Here is a 27226-nt window from a genome sequence, read left to right as displayed (position 1 = left end):
ACTCTGTAGAGTGTCTTGCTCAGAGAAAGTGCTCAGTTCATAGCAGCTGGGGAGCTTCTAATTTTTTTTTTCCTCTTAAGTATCTGTAACCACAAAGATGCACACACTTGGACTAGGAGGTTCTCATGCTTTATTTTTAAAAATTTGTGTGAATTTTGCCCTGTGCATAAAGATCTAACAGCAGGTTTTCTTCCAAGGGGCTAGAGGAAGGGGCCTGTTCATTCTGGCGTTATATATTTTTTTTAAAGATTATTTATTTATTTATTTGACATTCTGGTGTTTTTGCACACATCCTGGCATGCGTCAAAGGGCATGTGGGCCCTTTTGTGAAGAACCCGGTCATTCCCTTGGGGTAAGAAAGAAAGAAAACAAGGGCTGGGTGGTCAAGAAAAGGGAATGAATCTGGGGAGGCCCAGAGAAGTAACTGAAAGAGCAACAAAGAGCCTTTTTCTGCCTTGTTGGCCCATTTACCAATGACAACAACCACCAGAGAGCCAATTCTTCTTTAGATAGTGTGCTAATCACATCATATACTTTGCTGCTAATTTTTTAAAATATTATTTATTTATTTGACAGACAGAGATCACAAGTAGGCAGAGAGGCAGGCAGAGAGGGGGGAAGCAGGCTCCCTGCTGAGCAGAGAGCCCCATGAGGGCTCGATCCCAGGACTCTGGGATCATGACCTGAGCCCAAGGCAGAGGCTTTAACCCACTGAGCCACCCAGGTGCCCTTTGCTGCTAATTTTTATCACCATCCTGCAAGTTAGGACATACTATGTCTTTTTTTTTTTTTTTTTTTTTCAGATAAGGAATTGGAAGTGCAGAGAAGTTATGTAACTGTCCTGTCAAGGTCACTGAGGAGTTGAGTTCTGCCACTGAAGCAGGTTCATGGTCGTGAGGAAATTAATTTTACTTCTGGGGAAGGTCATACCACATGATCTTCGTGGTGCCTCACTGCTCTGAAGTTTTTTTTTGCATGTGGCTCCTTGGAAGGGACTTGCAAAGGTAAAGGGGAGATGCATTGAAATTGGTAATGTAGCAAAATTAAAGTGGATAGTGTAGTGAAATAAACATTTTATGGTGTTTTTCCAATGAGCAACGAAACAAAGCATAATAACCATAAATATTTAGAATCTCTTAGGACAATGATTCTGGTAGCATGGTTTAGTTAATTTTGAAAGGAAATAAACTTGGGGAGAAAAAAAGGTAAGAAACCTCAATCACAAAAAACAAACAAACAAAAAAACAAAAACCCCAAAACAAAATTAAATGTAGTATACCTATAAAGAACATGTGCTATATAAAAACTTTAAAAACAACCAGCATTCTTGGAATTTTAAACATAAGCCAAATAACCCTTAGCCTGTGCCTTGAGTCAGAAGCTGGACCCAGTGACCTTTTGGCTCTCCCACAATTCTCTATTGGTACAGAAACTTTCTTTCACAGTGACTTCAAGTATCTTTGGGAATTTGTGCTCTTTAATCTGTGCTTGAGAAGAAAAGACAAAGCCCGTGGAATGGCTTGGGTGTGGTGGCCACTGAATTGATAAAGAACAAGAGAGACAGTGATTCTCGAATGTAAGCATGTGAGTGATTCTTGATTTGTGAAGGCAGTGGTCCTCACACGTGTTCCATCATAAAGGACAGGCAGGCCACAAGGCTCCTTGGCAGGAAGAGGATTTTATCCCACATGCGTATGGTTTCCCCAGCTGCAAATATGATCATATCGTACTTACATGACAGAAAGTCACACTCTGTGAAACTAAACCTAAATAGCTAGGTTCTTACATTTCTTTGAAAACTCTGATTGCTACTTATTAATTCATATCTTCCTCAACGGCATTTGCTATCAGATAAGCAGCAGAAGCTGCCAAAAGTTTAAAAAGAGTTTGGGGGAGAAAACTTGAAACTGAGGACGTTCTATCTGTGATTTTTTTCCATGTGTGTGAAAAGACCACTATTACCTAATTTTTAGCCTAATCCCTTTGTCCTGTGTGCAGAGTAGAGTGTGAGAAGTGGGGCCTCTATAGGAGGCCCCTGGAGGCCAGGATCTGCATTCCCATGCAGGCCCGAATTGTTAACCCACTCGCTCCAGACTAAGTTAAAAACCCCATTTCCCAACATTTAGATGAATCTCCTGATTCCAGCTGCTCTCCTGTCCTTAGAAATTTTGCACAAGGGTATCCTTTTTCAGAGTCTAAGGAGATGAATTTTTCTGACTTCCATATATTTATGGACTCTCCTATTTGCCCTGTAGCCCCTGCTGCCCCATTTGTGGGATGCAATTGGGTGAGTGCACTTAGATCAGCCCTCAACAAGAGGGACAGAGTTGTGCAAGGATTAAGAGCAGGGCTTTGGAAATAGACAAGCTTCAGGATCACAGTTCTGCCTCGTATTAACTGAAATGCATGTTTTTCGGGGGAGGAATGGTTCATGAATGGTTCATGAATGATGAATCATGAAGTTTGCTGTACTTCTAGAAATAGCAAGTTGGGGAAACTTACACTCCCACTGAAATCCCACCCTTGGCCCTGTGGTTTGGGTGGAGCCTCACTACCCAGCTCAGAGATGGGGAATGTGCCATAGGCCCTAGGTTGTCGGAGCTCTCCATTCCCTGGGTCACAGGCACTGATTCAGGAATGGGCAAAGGACTTAACGGAAAACAATCAGATGGGTGCTGAAATTTCTGGAAAAGGCTGTAAGATGGAAGCTGATCTGGAAACATGGTGTTAGCTTGCGGCAGCCACCTTGCTACCACAAGGCAACAGGCCCAATCCAGAGGAGGCAGAGGGAGAAATGGGGAAGGAGAAGCCCTGGATCAAGCTGTACCTGAAACTTGTATATCCCTTCATGTTTCAATACATGAGCCAGCACATTTCCCTTTTGCTTAAGTCAATTTCTCTACCACTTTCAAACAAAAGCGTCTTAGCTGATACATTGTGAAACCTTGGACCAATGTGTCTCTCTCAGATTTCATTTTATTTAAAAATGGGGATAAACCCATCTACCTCACAGCATTATCAGGAAGTCAGTAACACTGTATAGGTCAACTACTTCTCACAAAGCCTGCTACTGAAGGGCTTACTAAATTTAAGCTATTAGATGTTATGAATATTATTATTATCATTATTATTAGCTATTATGAAATGATATGGTATCTAGAAAACAAACATTTTATGGTATTTTTCCTCATGAACATCAAAGCTAATTAGTAATAATAATAATATTAATAAATATTTAGGAGGTGGTATAACAGTAACTTCAGTCACACAATTTGGTTATTTTGAAAGCATTTGCAATGTCCAATTAAATAAACAGCACATTTTTATCTTTTGGTCTCTTTACATGTTGTAGATGATACTGCCCACCCTTACCTGGAAATTTTACAGCTTGGCAATAGATGACAAGGTCAGAAAGCTCTGGTGCAATCTGTCTGCTTTCCTTTTTATTCTGAGGAAGATAAAATTCTTCTCCCAATTCCATGTCATAAACCTATCAAGGGAAAAATGATAGCAGTTTACACAGGAAGTGAATGCCCACCCACCTCTGAAGCCCCGAAGATCTTTATCTGTTCCTTTCTCATGTCTTCAGTGTGTTTCACATCGCTCTGTATCCATCTACACACAAAAGTCCCAACACCTTTCCCAGAGTCAGAACTTTCTGATAGCCAGCAATGAGCCTAACTCATTCTTCATCTTCCCTTGGGGCACAGTCCAGTGTCTTAAATGTGGAACAGTCAGTGCATGTTTGTTGAATGAGACATGATTGAGTATGCATCTCTAGGGCTTAGATTTTTGGCTTTATTATCTGGCTCTCCAACAGTGTCACTGCAACTGTGTCTGCAGATCTGCTCAGAGTCTACAGGGTGTGAGGTACTTGAAGGCAGGATCTGGGTATCTCATTTAGATTTCCTTTCTCTGTATCATTCCTCCATGAACACTTAACAGTTTGGGTCCTGTTTATTGGCTTGGTCATCCCAAACACTTTAAAAATTCTAGAAATTCCTTGCATGCAGCAGGCTGTCCTCTTGGCCTAAATGCCCTGTTTTTGTCTGCTTGGCCAAATCTTCTTTTCTGACATCATCCCCATGATGCTCCAAAAACACTGTGTAGTCACTGGCCTTTGTATTCAGCTACAACCTCTGTTTACGTATTCGTCTCCATCACTAAACCACCTTCCATGCCTGCCACCGTAGTGCCTGCCACACTGTATGCTTCTGCAGCCACTGGTTGGATGAACCAGTGACTAACCTTCTACAAATGACAGGTGTGTGTCCCATAGCATCACCATGTGGGCTTTGGCATCTAAGAGAAAGCGAGGGGGAAATATGAAGGAAAGGGACAGGGAGGGAGTGAAATTTCACCCGCAACTGACAGGAGTGCCATGGCCCAAGAGTAACTGAATAGAAACCATTCACCCACCTTTCCTTTGTTGCAGGCAGAGTTATCTGCTTTCTTTATCCTCTTGGGGATTTCTTCATTATACTCAAACTGAAGCTTGTCATTACATGATTTATTTTCAGGTCTGTCTTCTAGAATGTTGTCTGAAAATAAGTGGGCAGGCTTCAGCAAATGAGAACCCAATGCGTCACCTACAAGCTATGTCTACATCATTCAAGGATATCCAGACACTCGTGCTTATCGGTTAAGACTGAGGCTCTGGCTACATGTTACCAAAATTATGGCTTGGGGTGTTATTTTAAAAATCTGTTAAATTTGGTCAATGATATATTTATTTTGAATGGACTCATTCAAAGTAGTTTTGGTACCCTACAGACATAATCTAAATGAGAAGGCTCATGTCTGTACAGATCATTAGGACCATGCAAACCTTACATTAGATACCCTCGCGTCAGAAGCCTCAGCACCCAAGTCTGGGGATAACTTAGTAGTAGAAGTACTTCTAGATGGTGCATACAGGAGTTAATCACTCTCACTTTAAAATGAAGCTATTAGCTTCTTTTACCTTTAGAAATGTCAAGACCTGGGGAAAAGAGATACTGTTATTTGCAATGCAGTTTTCACAATTCTACTTAACTGGAAAGTAAACTTTTCATAATTGTTTGGGAGTTTATTAAGCAAAAACCTCAAGGATAGAAATTAACATATATCTAATAATAGCTAAAGCATGACAGATAAACGTTGCTCTTGTTTTGGTATTTCTATTCAAAATGACTTTAAAGGTGTTAAATGTACATTACAGTTATGCTCTTTTAAAATGAAAAATAAGAATGCTCTCACTTCTCACTCAAGTTTCACTATTTTATCAGACCATATATATGCTTAGGCCAAAATATCCTCATATCAAGTAAGGGCCATGCAGGCTGCCAGGAAATAAATGAGATCAATCATTTTATTACACTTTTACTCATGTAAGTAACACGATTTCATCATGCTAATAAGGCCTAAAAAACTGGACACAGAATGCCGACATTCATGCAGTTAAAATGTCCCATTCAAATGGCTTTACCTTCCTGACTGTTAGGAGCAGGAGAAGCAGTAAGGACATCTGCTATGGAAAAACAGAACCAGAAAGGGGATAAAAGTAAGGAAAAGTAAGACAAAAAGCCAGATATATTAAACTAAGGTATGAAGCAAAGCATAAATAACAATAGCTTAGATTATAAGAGAAATGAAACAAGAAATCCTCTATTGATTTAATATTCTGACTGTTAGGGATGCAAGGGCTAGCAATAAAAGAAATGGAAACATTTTTAGTGTTAATCACACGGCCACATTCACATTACCTATTTTCAGTGACTGACTGTCATAACATTCCCACTAATGCATTATATCACATGGACAGACATGGATTAATTTGCTAGAATCATGCAGTCACTGTCACAGAATGTCTGTATTAAGTCACAAGTTCAAATCTGTACTCTGATGCTTGTTCAAAGCTAGTCAAGATAAACAGCAAGGTTGGAAGAAAATTAATCTATATATAGTTAACAGAACTTAATTAACTAGACACTCATGAAGGACTAACTGGCCAAAAGGCAGAGAAGGAATTCCTGAAACACGTGGGCCTCATTGCAACTTCCTTTAGATCCTCTGGAATTAACTTTGTGGTTAGGAATCATCACATTTTTACTGCCCAAAGAGGTTTTAGACTAATTCTCTCATTTTATAGACATGAACACCGAGGACCAGAGCTGTTCCAGAGATAAACTAGGCCACCCAGATTCTACAGATGAGCTCTTCCCTTGGGATGTCTACGAGGGCCTCAGAAGGCCAGCCACACTCCTGCAACTGTATGCAGAATTTTGAGAGCACGTTTCTTTCTCTGAGAGGAGTGGTCCTAATTTCTCCATTTCCTTCTCAGAGGGACGCATCATTACAAGAAGCTGAGAAACCTCTGAGGTCCCCCTAGGAAGCTCCAAATGGTTCTATCCATAGCAGGCAGGTTTCCATTCCCATCTCATCTTAGCTAGAGGATGTGAAGCTGGTAGAGGAACTGCCCGGAGGTGAGCGAGGCACTACACAAACCACAACCAAGATTGAAAGGCTGACAGGACATTTAGCAGAAGCACAAGGAAGCCTCAACACGACCAGCTTACACTAGACATGGGAAAGCCACAAAGCCTTTTTGGGAATCAGCCAGGCGGAGGAATCTGTCAATGAAGTGGGAACTATCCATGTGGTGGCAGGCAGTGGCCTTCAGCTGTCACAGACCTTAGGTGTTAGTGCTAGAAGAAGGGAGAACACCAGCCAACACCAAACAGAAGCTTTTCATTACACAGCTGAGGGTCATGAGGCCTAGAGTGGAGATAGGACATTGACCCATCGTCTCATAGTTTATTGAAGCAGGAATTAGTGAGGCTCCACTTCCATGTGTCCCCCATCCCAGCGCAGTCAGGCTTTAAGCAAACATGCAACTATCTTAGGTATTCAGTGGGGTATGGCTTAAATTTTACTCTCCTAACTGAAATAAATAAATACCTGATCATTTTGTTACTTGCATATCAAAAACTTTCATATAATATTAATACTAATAATTAAGAAAAGTCCCTTCTTTCTGTTCTCAAAAGTACAGAAAAAACATAGGAGTAATTTATGATAGAGAGTGAATATAACTTCCAAGGAACTAACTTCTCACAGGGGCAAATGACATCTGGATGATTGATTTCTGAAGCGTATGTGGTTTTTGTTTCTTATTTGAATAAATTTGTTCTTCTGGGACACCATAATCATAATAGAGTTCCATGGGGAAGAATAAATCAATGTAAGAATATTTATATTCCCACAACTTTTCAGGAATAGGATTCAATAAATTATCTTGATTCCTTTTCATTTCCCCCCTCTTTTTACCTTCCCATTAGAGTATGCGCCCCCCACATGATCTGATGGGATTTCAGGTCAAGTAAATTGGGCTTTTAGTGGATAGTATGAAGAAACCAGCTATTACTGAGGACAAACATTAAATGGACATAGACTAGGATCGTATCTGGGAGGCAAAAGGAGACTGGGTTGTACCTCGTGACCCTGATGGAATGTCAAGGAACACGACAGAACTAGGGGGCAGGCAGTCCTGGAGCATGAGAAGCAGGTATTTGGAGGAGGGTAGCATGGCTGTCTTAATGTCAATGGTAAATGACTGCTGGTCTGGGCATAGCTACATATTAGCAAAACAATGATCTGACAGATGGAATTTATTCTACACATGCAATGTTATTTATATAAATAGAAACTCTAGCCATTTTTCATTACATTGCTTTTCAAAAGTTGCTGAAATGAAACTGTTTACCATCAGCAATGGTACCTAGAAAACATTTTGCAATCTATAACCAATTTAGTGAGACACACATGAAATCTAATTCTCATGGAAGAGGAACTCTTCACCTATAATCTGTAAGTAACTTCATTCATGTGATATTTATATTGTGCCACTAGCCATCAGCCATATTTTGTCTGTTTGGTGAAACCAGACGGAAATATCTTGTTGGTTTAGTGATGCGAGAACCAGGGAGAGGAGAAAGTGAAATGCTGTTTTTTGTTTCTTTTTTCTATACTCCTTACAGAACAGGAGTGAAGACCATGAGAGAGAGGAGCAGAGAGCACAGAACTGTGGTGCTGCCCCCTGCAGGTGTTGAGGAGTGCAACTAGCGAGCAGCCACTATTCCTGCGAGAACATTTGCTACCGCAGGGACTGAAGGGTGAGAATGGGATCTCTGCTGCAATTCCTCCTTTTCCTCCAGAAACCCAGTCAGGAATGACTCCTGTGCTGCTTCCCACACCCTCCTCTTCTTTCCTTGAATGTTGGCTGTAGAGGATAACAGAATCCCCATCCTTGCTTGTCCTCACCAAGCAGTGGGATTCAGGAACTCTTGGACAATGATTACAACAATCTGCGCTGTTAGCCTGTGGAGTGTCAGACTCATTTTTGGGGGGAAAGAAAAAGAACACAAAAAAACTACAACAGAACATCATCCCATCACTCCCCTGCACACAGCCTGGGGTTGTATTTCTCTTACCATCAGACAGAGATTCATAGTCATAATCATATTCATCCTCTTCATCCTCCTCTTCCTCGTTATTAGCAGGTGGGGGGTTGGCATTCCCCCCATTATAAGCCTGAGCTTGCATGGATGCTAACTGATGAGCCTGTAAGATATGAGTAATTAATGATGCTAAGCTACTCAAGTTCATTTGTAGCTTTCAAGGTGATGCTTGCCATAGTCATAAAAAGAGGCTTACCCTATTGATTCATTTGAGACAAAAAACAAAAATCTAGATTCACCTAAAGTTCAGTCTCTCTACTTGGGCAAATGTTGACATCCCTATAAGAGAAATCCAGGAGCTTTTAACGACAATCACAGAATCTATGTGTTGTTCCCAGGCACCTGGGTTCCCTGGGCCAAACTCTTCAGGACAAAGGCTGGTGCTTGGGAGAACCACCATCACTCCCCAGTGATGAAATGAATCAGCCCATCACTGTGGAAAAGTAAGTCTCTGTTTAGAAACTGTTTTTTTTTTTTTTAAAGATTTTATTTATTTATTTGACAGACAGAGATCACAAGTAGGCAGAGAGGCAGGCAGAGAGAGAGAGAGAGAAAGAGGGAAGCAGGCTTCCTGCGGAGCAGAGAACCCGATGCGGGGCTCGATCCCAGGACCCTGAGATCATGACCCGAGCCGAAGGCAGCAGCCCAAACCACTGAGCCACCCAGGCGCCCCTAGAAACTGTTTTTTTTTAAGGCCTTTGACTTAGAGTAAAAGGTTAGAGGCCCCATGGACAATGAGACTGAATGAAGAATTGTTTAAATAAAGTTTTTCAAAAGACTTTATCTGAACCATCAATCAGATTAACAAACCAGGTTTAGAAACATCTGGAAACTTGATGTGTGCTTCGAGGGAGATCATGTGCCTTTACATTAGACTAGAATTACTGTCAGGTGATATCACAGGACACAAGGTTAATATAGGTCTGGGAACTCAGCACAGGAAATAAGCAGAAATATAGGAAAAGTTACTTGCACAAATTAAAAACAAGAAACGGAGCTAAAATCCAATAATAGAAGAATGGGGTCAGTAAACTATGGTGTATCTGCTTGAAAAAAAAATTGTGATATATATTTACTGAACAAAGGATGCAGAATTGTGTGTTTATAATTATACATCTGAATATATATGAATACAGTATATCTATGTAAATATATATACAATTCTATATCATTTGGTCTGTGTCTATCTACAATGATTATAATGGTATACAATGACATGCATAATACAGCAGGGATTATTGACCTATTGTTGTGCACAAACCCCTTAATCAGTCTGGTGAGGCAGGATTCCTTCTCAGAATGTTATTTTAATTTAATTTAATTTTATATTTTTAACTAAGCTCCACACCCAACATGGACCCCAATATGGGGCTTGAACCCATGACCCTGAGATGAAGATCTGAGCTGAGATCAAGAGCTGGATGTTAAACCAACTGGGCCAACCAGGCGCCCAGTCATTTTAAGTGCATAAAACAAAATACAAAAGATTACCAAAAAAATGTTGAATACAGTCATCAAATATTAAAAAAAATATGGTGTTATAAGAATATGTATTTCTTTACTAACACAGACAAAAATGTATAAGTGTAGGTCAAATAACATTTTTGAAGTAGTGATAAGCATAGGTAATTCTTGGAGATATTAGCAACAACTGTGATGTAATAGAAAAAACTATAGGGCGCCTTGGGTGGCTCAGTGGGTTAAGCCTCTGCCTTCAGCTTGGGTCATGATCTCAGGATCCTGGGATCCAGCCTGGCATCGGGCTCTCTGCTCCGTGGGGAGCCTGCTTTCCCCACCCCTCTCTCTGCCCGCCTCTCTGCCTACTTGTGATCTCTCTCTGTCAAATAAATAAATAAAATCTAAAAAAAAAAAAAAAAGAAAAAACTATAATTTCTACTGCTGATGAAGACCAAGTACTGCCAGGGTTACTGCGGTTTGTTCCCTACATTTATTACCAGAGGAAGTGCTAAATTTTAGCTAGAGGTTAGTGAAAATGGAGATGTAACTTTTTTTCTATCTATACTCATAGATCCTTGAGTTCTCTTTGTAGATATATTACCAAAGTTAAGAACCCCAGTAATACAGGTTTTATTTGGCATTGGAATTATGGATGTTTAAAAATAAAGTGATCCTCTCTTCCCTAAATTTTCTGAGATGTGTTTATATTACTTTCATAATAGAAATGTATACATAGGAAGATACAATTTAGTCTGTGTCTATATCTACATAAAATATTTTACAATACAGTCCACTGGAGACAATGGAACACTGTCTAGGCTGGGATTTCTCAAAGTGGGTTTTATGGAACATGAGCTCCATGGGTGTTAATAGCTGGTAGGTGAAAACTGAGCTGTATTACAGTTACCACAAGACACAATGGAAGGCTGGGAACAGTGCTTAAACAAACTGGAACAGTCCTGCTACTGGGTTTCACAAAGCCTTTATTTCATATGCTAAAGGGCACTGTGATTCTTCAAAGCGCTCCACTACAGCATTTCCCACGCTTTTTGACCAAGGATTCCACCCCACCCCCAACCCCACCACCTCTTCTCAGTGTCTCTCAATAGGATGAGTGTTCTTTGAAATGTTGAGAAATCTGCTCTAGGCACAAGGGAGCCACAGAAGCAAGTCTATTTGTCATGGGTAAGAGAAGGAACTTGCTGCAGCCAGCGTTCAAGGTAGAACCAAGGGCTGGGAATGATGATGCAAAGAGTCAAGTAGATCCGCTGCAAAGATGCAAAGATCTGGGGATTGACAATATCAGAAAGCAGTGTGCCAAGGTCCCTTAAACTCCCAAACACTTTTACCAGCACAGAAATATGGAGAAATGGACAAAAGGATAACCAGGAGCTGACATCCTTATTCTTTGCAATATCCTACTTACTCTGAGGCAGAAAATACAAGACCCTGGCCCTTGAATAAAAGCAATTCAGACATAGGTCAAGGGGTTGGATATAGAGTTCATATGAGGGGACTGGCTCAGATGGGTCTAACAGGGGCCATGTCTTACTCTTCTCTATTCCACTGGCCCTTTGCAGAGTCCCTATCATCTAATGTGCATTGTTTGAGTCTACAGGATTGGAGTGCTAGAGACTAAGGTCAGAAAACTAAGATCTGATGTGTAGTTAGGGAGACTCAGTAAGAACCTCAGCATGAGTCTGATGCACATGGAAGGCTCCAGAAATCCCTCAGGCTCTAAGTCAGTCCACCATAGCTGAGGGTGAGTTTCTGGTATGGCAATGACCCAGGAAAGTCAGGGATTGGTTCTGAACATACTGGAGCTGTGGGCACTCATTCATCCAGCCTCATGGGAGCTCAGATCAACAGGTCTAGACCCACCACCTGCCAGGTGACTGAAAGACATTGCAGGTGTCACTGTCGGTACTCCCTGGGAGATCATGGGAAGCTGGAAGTAGTCTTAAAAAACTACAAGTGGGATTATACTGTCCCATTTTTACAAAAGGAAGAAGAGCTAAATTGTGGAAATTATAGAAGGGGGAGTGTCAAGGTGACAGCTGACAAAACCTCAGAATTGGTTATTAACTGGTTGGTGTGTGAACACAGAAAATAAAGAGGTGATTAGCAAGAGTTAGCATGGGTTTACTAAGAACACATCTCTAGAACACTAAACTCTTTAGACTTTTTGAGTAAGGTAACTCACTTTGTGGGAAATAACAGATAAGAAGTGTTTCAAAACTTCTAGGTTGATAAGAATTATTTTTAAATAAACAGATTACCCAGGTTTCCTTGTAGAAATTCTGATTTAGTTGGGAAGCCTGGGACCCAAGAATCTATGTTTTTAATAGTGTTCCAGTGATTATCAATGTATTCTGACTTTAAAAAAAAAGATTTTATTTATTTGAGAGAGAGAGAGCATGCCTCTGTGTTAGTGGGGGAAGGAGCAGAGGGAGAGGGATAAGCAGACCCTACGCTAAGCATGGAATCCGATGCATGGCTAGATCTCATGATCTAGCTCTCTAGAGCTCATGATCTCATCATCTCATGATCCTGAGATCTCAGGACCCTAAGATCATGACCTGAGCTGAAAACAAGAATTGGATGCTTAACCGACTGAGCCACCCAGGCCCCCCTGTATTCCGACTTCTACATTACGTTTGCAAGAGTCTTCTGAAGACATGAATCTGAACCCTAGCTCTGCTACTCTGAGCTGGGTGGCTTTGAGAAAGTCACACAAATGGTTGGGCCTTGGTTTTCTACTATAAATAAAGAAGCTAAGGCAGATGCTAGAGAAATGTGGGCTGCAGGAGAGGTGAGCACTAGGCAGGAGGGATGGTCACAAAAACTCCAGGAAGGATCTGTAAGAAGGACCACAGGCGGGCTCTCTGCCTGTTCATCTGACTCAAGGGCAGCCTTAAGGATCAGGGCACCATTTGAAAAAACCGCTAATAAATGCATTGGATATCAGAAGTCAAAAATCACTAAGAACTCTTTAGGCTGCAATGACATACCGAAACCAAGAAGAGCCAATGTAACCGAGATAAATGTGAGGCTCCTGCCCATGAAAGATGAAAATCAACCATAACCCTGAAGACATGGGGAGACTAGCCAAAGAGCAGTCCATGTGAAAATAACTGAACTCTCTTTGTTTTGCACAAACATCGCAGGAGACCAGTGTGCACTGAAGAGTTTTCAAAGCCAGGATAGTCCTAAGCTGCCTTAACTGCTGTACAAGTCCAAGTTAAGAGAGGCGATGGCTTCACTCTCCTCCTTGTGCTGTCAGACCCTAACTGGAGTATTGACTTGTTCTGGAAATCACATCTTAAGATGGAGAAGATATCCCTGAATATCCACAAATTCAAGAATATCCCAAACATTGTTAATGGAAAGCAGAGAGTCTGAGCAGCCAGATCCTGTGACAAACAGTTGACACAACAAGACTGTTTAGTTTGTGGAAGAGAGAAAAGCTGGTGGGAGGCACATGCTAGCTCTCTGATATGGAACTGGTCTGTGCAGCTGCAGAGGGAAAAAGCAGTGCCAAAGAGTAGGAGCAACAGAGAGCAGGATTTGGGCTCAACATAAGGAAGACTTCTCAAATAGCACAATGTATTCATTTGTGAACTGGAGGCTTCATCGGTAACTGCAGATGTCTGCAAAGAACAGGAAAGGCAACAGCTACAACATTCCACCACATCTAGAAGACCACAGAGGTACGTGCAGGGCTGCTGGGTCTGCTTGGCAGTCAGGAGCAGGCAGTAGTTGGTGAGTAAAGAAAACAGCATGAGGGACAGTGTTGTAGGAGAAAAAGTACCCTGTTTTGGGCCGTCCATTACTGATGCAGCCGCTGCAGTGGGCCAGGCCTTAGGGAACACATGCTAATACTTTAGTTACACGACTTCCTAACAAAAGCCCATCAGCATAGATCTTGTGGTCTCTGGAACCCAAACAAATGCTGGGCTTTCTGGAACAGCTTTGAGAGTCCAGATCTGGACACAGGTAAACCTAGCCGAGGGCTCTAACTTGTGGCCCTCAGGGCTGACTTCCCCTCCAGACCAGACGGTGTGGCTGGTGTAGTGCTTTAGAAAGAATGTAATTAGAGCCATTCATTTATGAGGGCATGTGTGCTTCACTCCCGTGCTGACCGTTTCCAACCGTCAGCCAGCCAGCTGGCCCCTCATCTTTATGTTTCTGCCTGACCCCTGAAAGCAGCTGGTTTTGCAACTCTGGGCCAAGAGCTGTGTGTGGTTCAAACTGTGGACCCCCGGGGTACATACAACTTCTAGGGATGTGCAGCTTCATGTATTTTTAAAGGAATCAATTTCTAGATTCAAGATTCTCAATCTCTATATGTACTCTTTAAAAAATAGGACTATCTGTGAGCAAGCGTATGGTCGGCTGGTTCTCCCTTCCCTTGCTCTTGTCATAATCTTCTCTTGTTTAAGAAAAGAGAAGTGTAACTTTCACTTACCAAATGGGGAAAAATCTGTGATACAGGAGATGAGGTGAAAACCACCCAAAGTAGCAAGGGATCATTTGAGAACACAGAGCTCTTGAGAGTCTTGAAAAACTAAGGGAGGGTGGAGCATCTTATTTCATCTAGACAATAAGCACATTGAAAGATCCATGCCTTTATCTGTCTGCCTGCCTTCCTCTCCATCCATCCATCCATCCATCCATCCATCCATCCATCCATCCATCCCTGTCTCTGTCTCTCTCTATCTCCCTTTCCTTCCTTTCATCTGCCCATTCACCCATCTTAGAATTAATATTCAAAAGTGAGATGGTTGGGGAGCCTGGGGGCTTAGTTGGTTAAGCGTCGGCTTTTGGCTCAGGTCATGATCCCAGAGTCCTGAGATGGAGCCCCATGTTGGGCTTCCTGCTCAGGAGATAGACTGCTTCTCCTCTGCCCTTCCTCATGCTCTCTCACTCACTTGCTCTCACTCTATCTCAAATAAATAAAATCTTAAGAAACAAACAAACAAACAAACCAAAAAACAAAAGTGAGATGGTTATCATAGGGATGATAACACAATATTTATTTGAATTAAAAAAAAAAAAGTCAGACTTTTTCTGACCAAACTAAATCGGGCTGATTGGGCTGATATCTTTGACAATGAGGACTGTTTTGTGCATTATATTGGTATATAACTTATGTTATCTATATTTATCCATAACATGTTTGAAAATATATCTCTTGTAACTACTTAGACTTGTGATAAAATTTTTTTTAAAGATTTTATTTATTTATTTGACAGAGAGAGAGATTACAAGTAGGCAGAGAGGCAGGCAGAGAGAGAGAAAGGAAAGCAGACTCCCTGCCAAGCAGAGAGCCGGATGTGGGGCTCGATCCCAGGACCCTGGGATCATGACCTGAGCCAAAGGCAGAGGCTTTAACCCACTGAGCCACCCAGGTGCCCCTGTAATAAAATTTTTAAATGTCAATCAAAAAATGTACAAAGGGGGAAAATGTGTGAAAAATACAGTTTTTCAAAAATTTTTTGAGATATTTGAGCAAAAAAAGTTTGATGACCATACTTGTACAGCATCTGTGGTAATCCTGAGCCACTCTATTTGGGGCAAATCTGATCAGTAGGGATCTCTTGGCTGGACTGGACTTGGGGCCCTTTCTGTAAATATCTATTTTTCTGCTCAGAAAGGTAAGTCTAAGATGATGGAACCTCTGATCTCACCTTCCTTCCCCACCCTGAGGGCATCTGACATCACCTGAATCTTCAGGGGATATCAGGTAAATCTCTAACTCAGCCTGGACTTTGGGCAGCCTGCAATCCCACTGCAGGTGACCTTGACAACCTGGGAATTCCCTGGTACTTATAAAGCAGAGGACAAGATTCTTTAAGGACCCCTCAGGGAAGCAGTACTATTCTGAATGGCAAGAAATACTGAAATAGAGCCTGAGAAATGGGACAATGAAATGTTTATAGAGTGGTCTGCAATTCTGACAAGGGTCCCATGATTCCCTTTGAGAAGCTTTTGTGAGATTTTAGTGTCAGAGAGGTCCTGTGAAGCTAGTTACCTTAACATTCCCATTTTACAGATGAAGAAACAGAAGCCTAGAAAGGCTGACTGACTCATGGTCACATGGCTGGTTTGACAGAGCCAGATACTAGAAACTGGCATTTCAGCTCCGCACCTAAGGCTCTTTCTCCAGTATCATGTTATATATATCGCTCGACTTTAAACTCAGACCCTTACCTCTGAGTTCCACAAATCAGGGCTTTTAGAAGATTTGATGATTTCTCCAAATCGACTACTCAACCATGTCAAGCTGGACCCTTGACTCAGCTACATTTGAGATTTTTTATTGATAACTTTGGACAAAGGTTCCAAATTTGCTGGGCTCATAGGACCCTTTGGCTGACTTCTCTGTTCTCTGGAACCCACTGAAGCAGGATCAGAGTAGGGGCTAGAGGCTTGGAGGTGATGGCCCAGACAGAAATTAAGAGCCATTGGCCACGACCTAGGTTGAGCTCTGAACTGTCCCTGATGCTGGAACAGCACCACTGTACTGAGCTTTGTGTGGCAACCCCCGACTGTTGTTAAGTTTTGAAAAAGACAAAGCCCTAAATAAGACAAAGAATTTTGGCAGCTGTCATTCTCTGGGATACGTACAACCCGGCATATGAACTCAGGGGCTCTGGACCTAAACTTTTTTGTGGATCCTTGGGCCGAAGGCTCTCTATACAAGCAGGTTTGGGATACTTGGGGAGTAGCTCTCTGTGGGTGAGGCAGGTTGGGGAGTGCCCTGGAGTCCACAGGCCACAGTGAAACATCAACTTCCACGCTGGCACCACAGGGCTGATGGTGTTAGGGTTCCACTACTGACTGCAGGAGTTACAGCCCCTTGTCCAAGTGCTCTCTCTATAGGGGCTCTCCCTATGGTGTGTGGGGGGGAGGTCACTCTGAAGGGAGCTTTACCTAGAGGGGACCGCAGCCACTGATGTGGGATTGATAGCCAAGAAGTCCAGGTCCAGAGCCAAGAATCACACATTATCCTTCTCAGAGCAAATTAAACAATGAGATGCATTCTACATGAGAAATTAATTTCATAAAATAAAATTCTAGGTGAGTGGGAGGACAATCTTAGTCTATTAAAGGGAAGGCCAAAACTCAAATTTATTGTCCCAGGAAACTCAATCGTCAAAACCTGTTTACTCTGTAGGTCATCTGAAAGGTCAGAATATCACTGATTTCTTAGTTCTGGGCACACCACATACCCAGAGCCTCTATAATGAGAGGAGAATACCTTTTGCTTTAAGATATCCACTGGCGTCTGGTGAGCTTTTAGCTTCTTATTTTTAAGAAGTACTTTCCTCCTAAGTTGGTCAGGTGAGGGAAGCATTGGATCATCTGAGAAATCGCTCTCAAACAGGAATTTTGCCACCAGTTTTTCTCCAAACACAGTCTACAAAGAATAAAGGAAAACACATCATCAGTGCCTTTTACCTATGCTTGAATTATTTCGCTAGATATTTCGGCTCAGTTGAATGGTTCTACAAACCCTAGGAAGAGAAAAAGTAGGAAAGAAGCAGTGTCCCTCCTCCCTGCCCACACTGTCTTACTGGAAGGAAGGGAGGTGGTTACAAGGTCAGGAGGAGAGGTCTAGGGCCTTCTTCAGGTCGGGCCAGCTCTAACTGTTTAGGACAATGCTCTAAGGTTTGACAGATTAAAGAAAAGGACACCCAGAGGCTGTGGTTTGTAGAGTATGATCCATTCCAGATGTGGGTAAGAAGTCAAAAGGATAAAACTTACACATAGCTAGAGAGTGACGACAAAGAATGAAGGTAATGCGGAGAATCTGCCACCATGTAGTATAAAGAGCTGCACATACCCTTTTCACAAAGATTTTGTGAGCACTGGCCTCCAAAGAGGAACGTGTGTCCCTCAAGGAGGTAGGTGGTGGGAATAAGCACAAAATGATCCACTGGGGGGAGGGTAGAAAATATGGCAATTTCTATCTTTAGTTATTTTTTAATTAAAAAAAGAAAACAGGGACGCCTGGGTGGCTCAGTTGGTTAAGCGGCTGCCTTCGGCTCAGGTGGTGATCCCAGCGTCCTGGGATCGAGTCCCACATCGGGCTCCTTGCTCGGCAGGGAGCCTGCTTCTCCCTCTGCCTCTGCCTGCCTCTCTGTCTGCCTGTGCTCACTCGTTCTCTCTCCCTCTATCCCTGACAAATAAATAAATAAAATCTTTATTAAAAAAAAAAAAGAAAACAAAAAAGGAACCTTAATAGTGTTTAACGTACATATGCCTCATTAATGGAATTGAGAAATGAGTACCATGATTTGGCAAGAGCAGCTAACGACACCCTCTTTCTATCCACGTACAGTTTCTCTGTAAAGTGTCTTTATCAGCAACTAGAGCTATTCATCAAATACTGAAATAATAAACTAAACCTAAAGCCAGACATACAGTGGCTAATCATAAAAATTTCAGCCCAGCTAATGGATTGTTCAACACTACGTCAACAATTAATCAAGTGCTACACATTAGCTAACTGAACATAAAAAAAAGAAATTAAAAAAATTTCAAGAATAATGAACATATTCAATCACATTACTCTCACTAAAAACTTAGATAATAAATAACACATTGTTAAAAATTTTTATGAGCGCAAAAAGGGATTTTGTACCTTTAATAAATAATAGTATAAGAATTATTGTTTATTTCACCCTTTCTATGTTATTCCCTTTCACAGTCTATTTTTGCATGTTTTAATTAATGTATAAAACATGTTAATAAGTAGGATATGTGTATAATGTATGAGTAAGACAATAAACATCCAATAGGAATACATACTACGGTATTTTACTGATGGAGCACACAATCAAAAAAGTTGAGACCATTATTCTAAATGATGGCAAAAGAAAGGCAATATGAAAGGCTGATTAGTTTTGTTTGCATAAGTATTTGGGGACATTTTCCTTTGGCCAAGCCCTTGCCTCCCCCTGAGAGCCATATTTCCATAAGTGTGTCAGTCAGTGGAGGAAGGGAAAAATATAATGGAATATTTGACCCTGAATCTGTCTGCATTATAGCTCACCTGTATAAGGAAGGGCCAAGTGTAACATAGCAGCTGTTCTGACCAGTCTAAGCTCTTTGCCAACTTGGATCCCTATATCTGTAGTGTCAGCCACAAGAAAATTTGACTTATTTTCCCTGAGGTATTTTCATCTTTTCCACATACAACTGACAGGTGCCATCCTAGCATCCCTGATTTGTGGTACCAGAAGCATTGGAGAGTCGGTCTCTCCTTATCTCCTAAGGCTTTCTGGAAATGGTCAGGAGACCACAGAACAAAGCTTCATCAGGTCAGCTGCAAAGGTGAACCATTCAGGAGGGATCCCAAGCTCCCACGGCACCCTCTTTTCTTAGGTCTGAGGGACTCTGACAGTACGTACTTTGTGGCTGAGGTCCAGCTGTGATGTGGCCCTTGGTGGCTCCATATAAAAGCAACAGTGACAAGAAAAAGGCCAAGATGCCATCCTAACTGCTAGCTAATACCTTACCTTGAAAATTTCTGCCATTTTTCGTTGCTGAGGCAATGAGCAGTGGTTCTCAATTGATATGATGATGGGCAGGTCAGAGTTGATGAAGGCACTGCGGTCAATGGCTTCAACCACCTCCTGCGAGAGCCAGAACAGCCCATTAGAGTCCAGATGTCTGTCCGGGGTGTCAGAAGAAGTACTTATAGCCACAGAAACCACCTAAATTGTTGTATGCAGAAGATTCTGGCCAAAATGGTTTTTATCTTTTCAAACATATTTTCAAATTAAGCATGATGATAGGCTGTTTTCTATAAACACATTAAATGGCTCATATTGAGTTTTGTTCACATACTTTATAAGGAAGAGCTATTAGTGTGCCAAATTTAACCGATCAGTATGTGTATTGATTACATTTTAGGTAAAAGGCACTGTGTTTGCTACAGCATAAAAATAATGAGGCTTAAGATATTTTCCTGCTTTCAAAGAGTTTATAACCAATCTACTTGGGGCTAGATGTTTATGTTTATGTGTGCAAGTAAACAAAGTTCTCAAATCTTCCTTCTCTCAATATAGAGTACAGAAGGTTTTTTTTTTTTTTTTTTTTTTTTTATTTATTTGACAGACAGAGATCACAAGTAGACAGAGAGGCAGGCAGAGAGAGAGGAGGAAGCAGGCTCCCTGCTGAGCAGAGAACCTAATGGGAGGCACAATCCCAGGACCCTGAGATCATGATCTGAACCGAAGGCAGAGGCTTTAACCCACTGAGCCACCCAGGTGCCCCTAGAGTACATAATTTTTAAGAGACATGAATAGGAAAGGAAAAGTGAAGGGGGGAAAGTAGAGGGGGAGATGAACCAGAGACTGTGGACTCTGAGAAACCAACTGAGTGTTTTGGAGGGGAGGGGGTTGGCGGGATGAGTGAGCCTGGTCATGGGTATTAAGGAGGGCACATATTGCATGGAGCACTGGGTGTTATACATAAACAATAAATCATGGAACACTACATCAAAAACTAATGATGTATTGTATGGTGACTAACATAACACAATTAAAAAAAAGAGAGATGAATAGGAAAATGAGCTAAAAAGAAAATGCATTTTAGCTATTCTGTCTGCAAATAACCCAGAAATAACAGTATTCCATCCCAGCCCAGCCACAGTTCAGAGAAAAATGATTTTATACAGCCCAAACCACTCTGAATGAGGATAGGAACCACACAATGGACTAATGAACTATTTAGAATTTGAAACAATAATCCAATGCAACTAGTTTTTCTGGGTGACTGACCTCCCCTAGTGGAACCACTTCTCATTACTTTATAATATTGATTATTTAATCATCTCCTAACACATGATGTTGGTCTTTGTCAACGGGACACCTGTAGCAGGAAAAAAGCCCCTGCCTTTTATAGACCATCTTATGATGTAAAAATTGCAACAATATTATTATAAGGTAACTCATTTAAGGTAATGGTTATTAAACTGGTGAATGAGACGCTAAGGAGAGTTCTAGATCAACTCCCAGAAAAATGAACATGTGCACATCCCACACAATTTTGGGAAGTCTATTGACTTGGGTCAGGAAAAAGAACCCCCAACCTAAGGTATAGTTTGGAAGACTCAGTCATGTAAAGGACTAATGAAGATAATGACTCTGTGATCTGATTTAAGGAACGTTATAAAGCATTACCTTGAAGGGGATCTTGGTTGTCAGCGTGTGCCCGTGGTAGATGATGGGCATCCCATCATCTCCATCCCAGCAGTCCAACTCTACACTCCTGCAGCCTTGTAGGAGGACCTGTGTGACCAATGCATGGATTCACTCCAGATGAGCAAATGGACACAGAGCCTCCAATTAAACTCAACACATGCTTCTCTATATCAGTGTCCACATTCAGGGCTAAAGCAGAAGGGCATAAGATCTAAAATAAATCATGCATTTTGGCCAAAGGCCACAATGAATTAGGGGAGAGAACAGATTATAGTGGAAAGAGTTTACCAGAGCTGAATACTATTGGAAGATAAAATTTTTTCTTTCTTTTTAAGATTTTTAAAAAAATTAAATGTATTTATTTTCAGCACAACAGTATTCTCTTTTTAAGATTTTACTTATTTGTCAGAAAGAGGGGGAGAGAGAGAGAGTCAACACAAGCAGGGGGAGTGGCAAGCAGAGCAGACCCAGGGAGAAGCTGACTCCCCACTGAGCAGGAAACTAGATATGGGACTTGATCTCACAACTCTGGGATCACGGCCTGAGCCAAAGGCAGGCACTTAACTGACTGAGCCACCCAGGTGTCCCTGGAAGGTAAAATTTGATAGCAAACCCATATGACTATTTTCCCAGCAACTTTGGTCCCTCAAGGGACATGCACAGGGTACATCCTGAAATGAGAGAGCAAGGCTAGTGCTCTACCTGGGCAAATGTGAGTGAAGGTGAAGGGGCTGAGGTTGCAGACCAAAGCAAACGAGGCTACTGATTCCTTAATGAACTGGCTAAACATTTGTATGAATCCAATCAGAATAAATCTCTTCCAATTTAGACCCAAATTCTGCCACTGGCTAATGCCTTTCCTGTGAACACAGAGCATGGCAGAAGAGTAGAAGCAAGCAGTCATCAAGGATTTACCTTGCTGTCTAATCCCAGAATAGAGGCAAATAACCCATAAATTCCACTCTCCCATACCCACAGCAGTCATCAGTGATCAGTCACAACACACGTATCCCCTATCTCACAATCTCTTCAGGAAAGTGCTCTGGGAAGCACTACTGCTGAATTAGGTGAGATGATACCCATTTGCTCCCCTTGATGGGGAGCCGGCAACAAAGCTCCCGACACACGTGCTCAGGTGCGGCTCCATAATATTTGTGGGCAGCAACCTCTTCCTCCATAGACTGTCTTTGTAAACTATCTTTAAAAATTTTTTTTTTTATTTTTAAAAAGGCTTTTATTTATTTTTTTAAAGATTTTATTTATTTATTTGACAGAGGGAGAATGCATAAGCAGGGAAGCAGCAGTCAGAGGGAGAAGGAGAAGCAAGCTCCCTGCTGACCAAGAAGCCTGATGCGGCACTCGATCCCAAGACCCTGAGGTCATGACCTGACGGCAGATGTTTAACCGACTGAGCCACTCAGGCGCCCTTCTTTGTGAACTATCTTAAGAGATTTCCATGTATTGGAAGAGTAAAGTGTGTGGGAACATGCCAACTCACGGATTTAAAACTCCATATAATATTTGCAGGTGACAGCAATCCAGTACTGTGGGCGAGTGGCCGCTAGAGTTGTTGCAATGAAACTCAGCAGAACCCCTCTTATTTTAACTTTTTAAAATGAGGTCCTTGCTAGATTCTTCCCATTGCACGGCATGTAGACCCCAGTCTTCCCAGGTGACCTATCGCTCAGATCAAACCGATTCTGGGGCCTAAACTCCCAAGGCTAAGAGCTTCTTCCGGCAGCTACAGTATGTAGAGGTATGTTGCTGTGGGCTGAGGACTGTTGTGTCAAATGGTGACCACACTGGGGGAATGCTCGCTGACTGGCAGCTCAGGAGATGGTTTTTCAGCACGCAAAGGCGAAGGTCTTTCCGAAGTCTGTAAGACATTAAGACCTCCACACAGGGCTAGAAGAAGAAAACCGGGGCTGGAAATTCCAGGTGAGAACAGGGCTTTTCCTCCTTCCTGGTTGTCCGGTGGAGGGTGGTGAGGAAGTAACTGGGAGGGCCGATGGAGGGCAGAGGGTGGTGAGAAATAAACTACACAGGATCTTCACGCTGGGTTTAACCACGTCTATGGGTCTATTCGAGGGGTTCTTGGGCCTCCTTAAAGGCTGTGATGATCTCTATTTGGGGTGTAATGCTAAAGCGTTAAAAAAAAACCTCTTAGAGGTCAAATAGGGAAGTGAAGTAGGAATTAAAGCTAGGACATTGGCCCCTGCTCATTTTCCTGGGAAAAATCCACAGACACACTGCATGTATGCATGCGCGTGCGCACACACACATGGTTCACGTCTTTCTCCTAGAACTAGAACAATGGATTTCAAACTCCATTTTGACCTTGGAATTCTCTGTGCAAATGGAGGGTCATGTGCAAAGCACATAAGAAGAATAGGCCTTTGGCTACAGTGGGGATGGGGACCCCCCTACCCTTGCTTGCTCCTCTCAGTTTCCCCAGCTGAGGTCTCCTGATAGAACTTCTATTTTGAAAATCATGACTCTAAGGACACCTCTTCATTTCATAATAAAAGTATTTTAGAATTTAGCGTTTAAAATATAAATTCCATACTAGATAAGCTTTGGGACAGAAGTCTGACCCAGGCTTACAGAATATCTGGACTGATGTGGAGAACAATGGAATCTCAATTCTGCTGGGTTTGTGTAAAAATGATGATAATTCTCACACTTGAACACCCTCCCTGCCCTACCCCTCACAACCACACACTTATATTCCCAGGCCTAGCCTCACTTTTCTTCCCGATGAACCCTTCTTGTAAGAGGTCAGAAAATAGGCAGCACAGATGAGAAAACTGCAAAAGATATAAAGAGGCAACTGACATGCAGATCACTGAGACGTGGTGTGAAGGTCAAAAGGATGTGTCTTTTCTAGTCCAGAGACCCTTATGAGTTTCCAAGAATGTTTGTATTCAGTGCCTACAGTCTTTGTAGATTTTCATTCCTGAAGTTGGTTACCATAGACAGGGATGGACTGATTGTCTAACAAATTGTGAATGAAAATAAACAATACTTTGGGATTAACTTCCTAGAAATTCTGTTGCATTTTCTATTATGCTTTCCCATTATAATACATTGATTTATTTAGCATTTAGTGAAACGATTAATTTTCCCATGGGAAAATCTAATTTTAGTAGGAGTAGGTCAGACTAAGTAGGATTTAAAAGCTATGAGTCTCAAACAAATACTTTTTTTTTTTTTGCCTTGTATAAGGGTTAAGTATAGATAGGAGGGAAAAAGAAAACAAAAAGAAGTAAAGAAAACAACTGTATGTATAGGCAGTTTTCCCATACATCATGTTTCCTCACATTCCCCATGTAAAAGCTTGTAAGTTCTTCAAAGGAGCCGGGGTCAGGGTTTTGTGACTTTGGGGGTTACATCAATAAGGTTTAGTGGAAATCACATGCCATGTGCAATTCTGTACCTGACTGTAGAGTTCCACTGAGGACTCTCCTTTGAGCTGGTGGCCTGTGAGGTAGGTATTGTGTGAAGATTCAATGTAATAGTAGGACAGGGGCAGCTGCAAGTCTTTAATGTCTTCCTGTGACTCGTCATTTTTGGAGGCAAAATTATCTTTATCCATCAGAAACCTAGAGGAAACACATTTTCTTAGGTCTGCATGAGGAAAACAGATACTCTCAAATGATGGGCAAAAGAGATTTTAAAAGTTACCTTGCAAATCCCTCAAATGACAGTAGGCCCTGATGACACATACTAACGCTAGGCTCGAACTTCTGCAAGGGACACAAAGAGAGTGATATTTAGGAAAAGGAAACTAAGGGGAAAAAAACCACCACATCATTTTTTAAAGCTGTTCGGTTTTCATCAGGAAACATCTAACCCAAATATTTGAACTAATTTTGTTATGCAGTGGTAAGAGGCAGTATTTTAGTCCCAAAGAAAACATTTATTATATGTGCGTTTATTATACGAAGCGTATTTATTTAAGGGAAAAAGGGAGAGCAAGGGAAAAGTCGAAGGCTGATTCATATGAGAACAAATGGTTGTCAGCATGTTCCAGGTGAACATGGGGATAAGCAGCTACCACAGAGCTGGGGAGAGACGAAATGAGACCAGTCACAGAGAGCACTCGGTACAGTGCTCCCAACACAATAGTAGTAGTAGTAGTAGAGTGAGCATCGGACCATGGGATCATAATCTTACATGTTAGCATTTTCCGTGATCAGCTGCTGGGCAGAGAATCCACTCATTCCCAATCGGCTGACAAGGGAGGTTGGAACCCCAGACCCAGCCCGCTGTATATGGCCCGAATGAGGTCCCAGCCCGTCTCCTGGCCACCCTCCTGAGGAAGCCATCATCATCTCTCGCCTGGCTACTGGGACGGCTTCCTACCCGGTCTCTCAGCTTCCACCTCATTCCCAGCACAGCTTACTTTCCAATGGGGCCAGAGAGACCTCTTGAATACGTAAATCAAATCTGGTTACTTCCCTGCTCAGAAATTTCCAGTAGCTTCCCATGTCACACGGACTGAAGTCAAAGTTCTTACCATGGCCTAAAACACCCAGATGACTTGGCCCCTGCCCATCTGTCTGGAATCATGTCTACTGTTGTGCGTCTGGCTCACGGGGCTCCTATTCCACCAGTCATTTTGTTGTCTCGCTCCCATCTCTGTCTTTGAGTTTGCTACTCCCTGTCTGGAATGCTCTTTCCTCAGACCTTCACACGGCTTCTTGATTCAGGGCTCAGCCCCACTCTCACCTCCTCAGGGTGGCCTGTGCTTACTCCTTGCAGCCTCAAGCCTCACTGCATCCCCTGACTCTGCTTGAGTGTTTCAGAATCCATCAATATCTGAAATTAGATTCTCTCTTTGTTTATTGTCTGCCTCACCCACTGGGTGAAGGCCAGAACGTGATCTTATTTACTACTATATCCCACATCCTGGAACAGAGCTGGGCCCATAGAAGGAGCTAATAAATATTTGCTAAATGATCAAAGAGGTTGAAAATCTAGACTACTAATTTTATTATGTGCTAGGACAACAAGAAGGAACCATATACTGATTCCTTATAGCAGTCACCAAGAGAAGGCTTGCGATCTATGTTAACTGTATGTCAAGTAAGAACACATATACTTGGCATTTAATGAAACCCTTCGGTTTCTGCCCCAGACTTAACGGTTCTGGAAAGAAGTACAGAAACAGTATGTTTAGCAGAAAATAATTAGAACAGTCAGAGGCTTTACACACATGTGCGTACAAAATGGTACAAACCTGAATGATACTGAGGATTTCATCGTAAGTGCAGTGCTCTCCCTGGCAGTTGACAAGGAAGTCATTGAGCTGGAGTATGCCGACCCCAAAGATGCCCAGAGACGTGCTCTCGACCCCAGTGCCATTAGTCACGATACTCGCAGCAGCAATGGCATCAGATATCTGCCTCTGGTTGTCTGACAGCTGCTGTTTACTCTTAATGAACAACCCCAAGTCCGAGACATTTCTGGTCAGTAAATCTGAAACAGAAGCACCCACAGAATATGCGCAAGCTAGCCAGAATCTTTCACAAAGTTCACTTTGGAGATAATGGTGTTGTGAAATTAGTCTCTTCACGTATCTGTCTACACAAGCCATTACACTCAGTGTTCATTCCTGGCTTCACTTAGTTGAGGGAATAAAAAAAATGAATCAATGAATAAATTAAAGAAACCAAGAGAGAACGAGGTCAGTGATCTTGAAAGCCCATGAGCTCAGGGTATGAAAGAAGAACTAACTCCACATTCAGCTGGGGACTTCAGGATGAGTTTGAACTTCGATTTTTGAGAATAACTACATTTTTACTTTTACAGATAGTGAAGATGAACCCTTAAAACTATAGTTGTTTTGTACCTCACAAGTGTAATTATAAACACTGGTGTGCAGGTTTCAGTGCGAAAATAAGTTTTCAGCTTATTTGGATAACTATCAGGGAGTATTTGCTGGATTAGATGGTAAGAGTGTATTGTGTGTGTGTTTTTTTTTTTTTAAAGATTTTATTTATTTATTTGACAGACAGAGATCACAAGCAGGCAGAGAGGCAGGCAGAGAGA

The 27226-nt window shown here is 41.9% G+C and overlaps 1 protein-coding gene across 6 annotated transcripts in view; it reads right to left on the bottom strand.

Annotated features, from left to right (window-relative positions):
* Positions 1-27226, bottom strand: part of PLCE1 (phospholipase C epsilon 1) — a 325782-nt gene that overhangs the window by 35178 nt on the left and 263378 nt on the right. For all 6 annotated transcript variants that reach the window (XM_032313903.1, XM_032313905.1, XM_032313904.1 and 3 more), the window contains 9 exons: positions 26415-26653; positions 24857-24918; positions 24609-24774; positions 21152-21259; positions 19484-19600; positions 17221-17379; positions 8472-8601; positions 4420-4541; positions 3373-3490 (listed from right to left, as the gene is read on the bottom strand). In XM_032313903.1, the coding sequence (XP_032169794.1) occupies positions 3373-3490; positions 4420-4541; positions 8472-8601; positions 17221-17379; positions 19484-19600; positions 21152-21259; positions 24609-24774; positions 24857-24918; positions 26415-26653 (1221 nt within the window). The remainder of the gene's footprint in view (positions 1-3372; positions 3491-4419; positions 4542-8471; positions 8602-17220; positions 17380-19483; positions 19601-21151; positions 21260-24608; positions 24775-24856; positions 24919-26414; positions 26654-27226) is intronic.

The sequence above is a fragment of the Mustela erminea genome, chromosome 14 (assembly GCF_009829155.1).
Source record: "Mustela erminea isolate mMusErm1 chromosome 14, mMusErm1.Pri, whole genome shotgun sequence".
Taxonomy (NCBI): domain Eukaryota; kingdom Metazoa; phylum Chordata; class Mammalia; order Carnivora; family Mustelidae; genus Mustela; species Mustela erminea.
The sequence above is the reverse complement of the archived record's forward strand: the minus strand, read 5'-3'. Positions and strand labels throughout refer to the sequence as shown.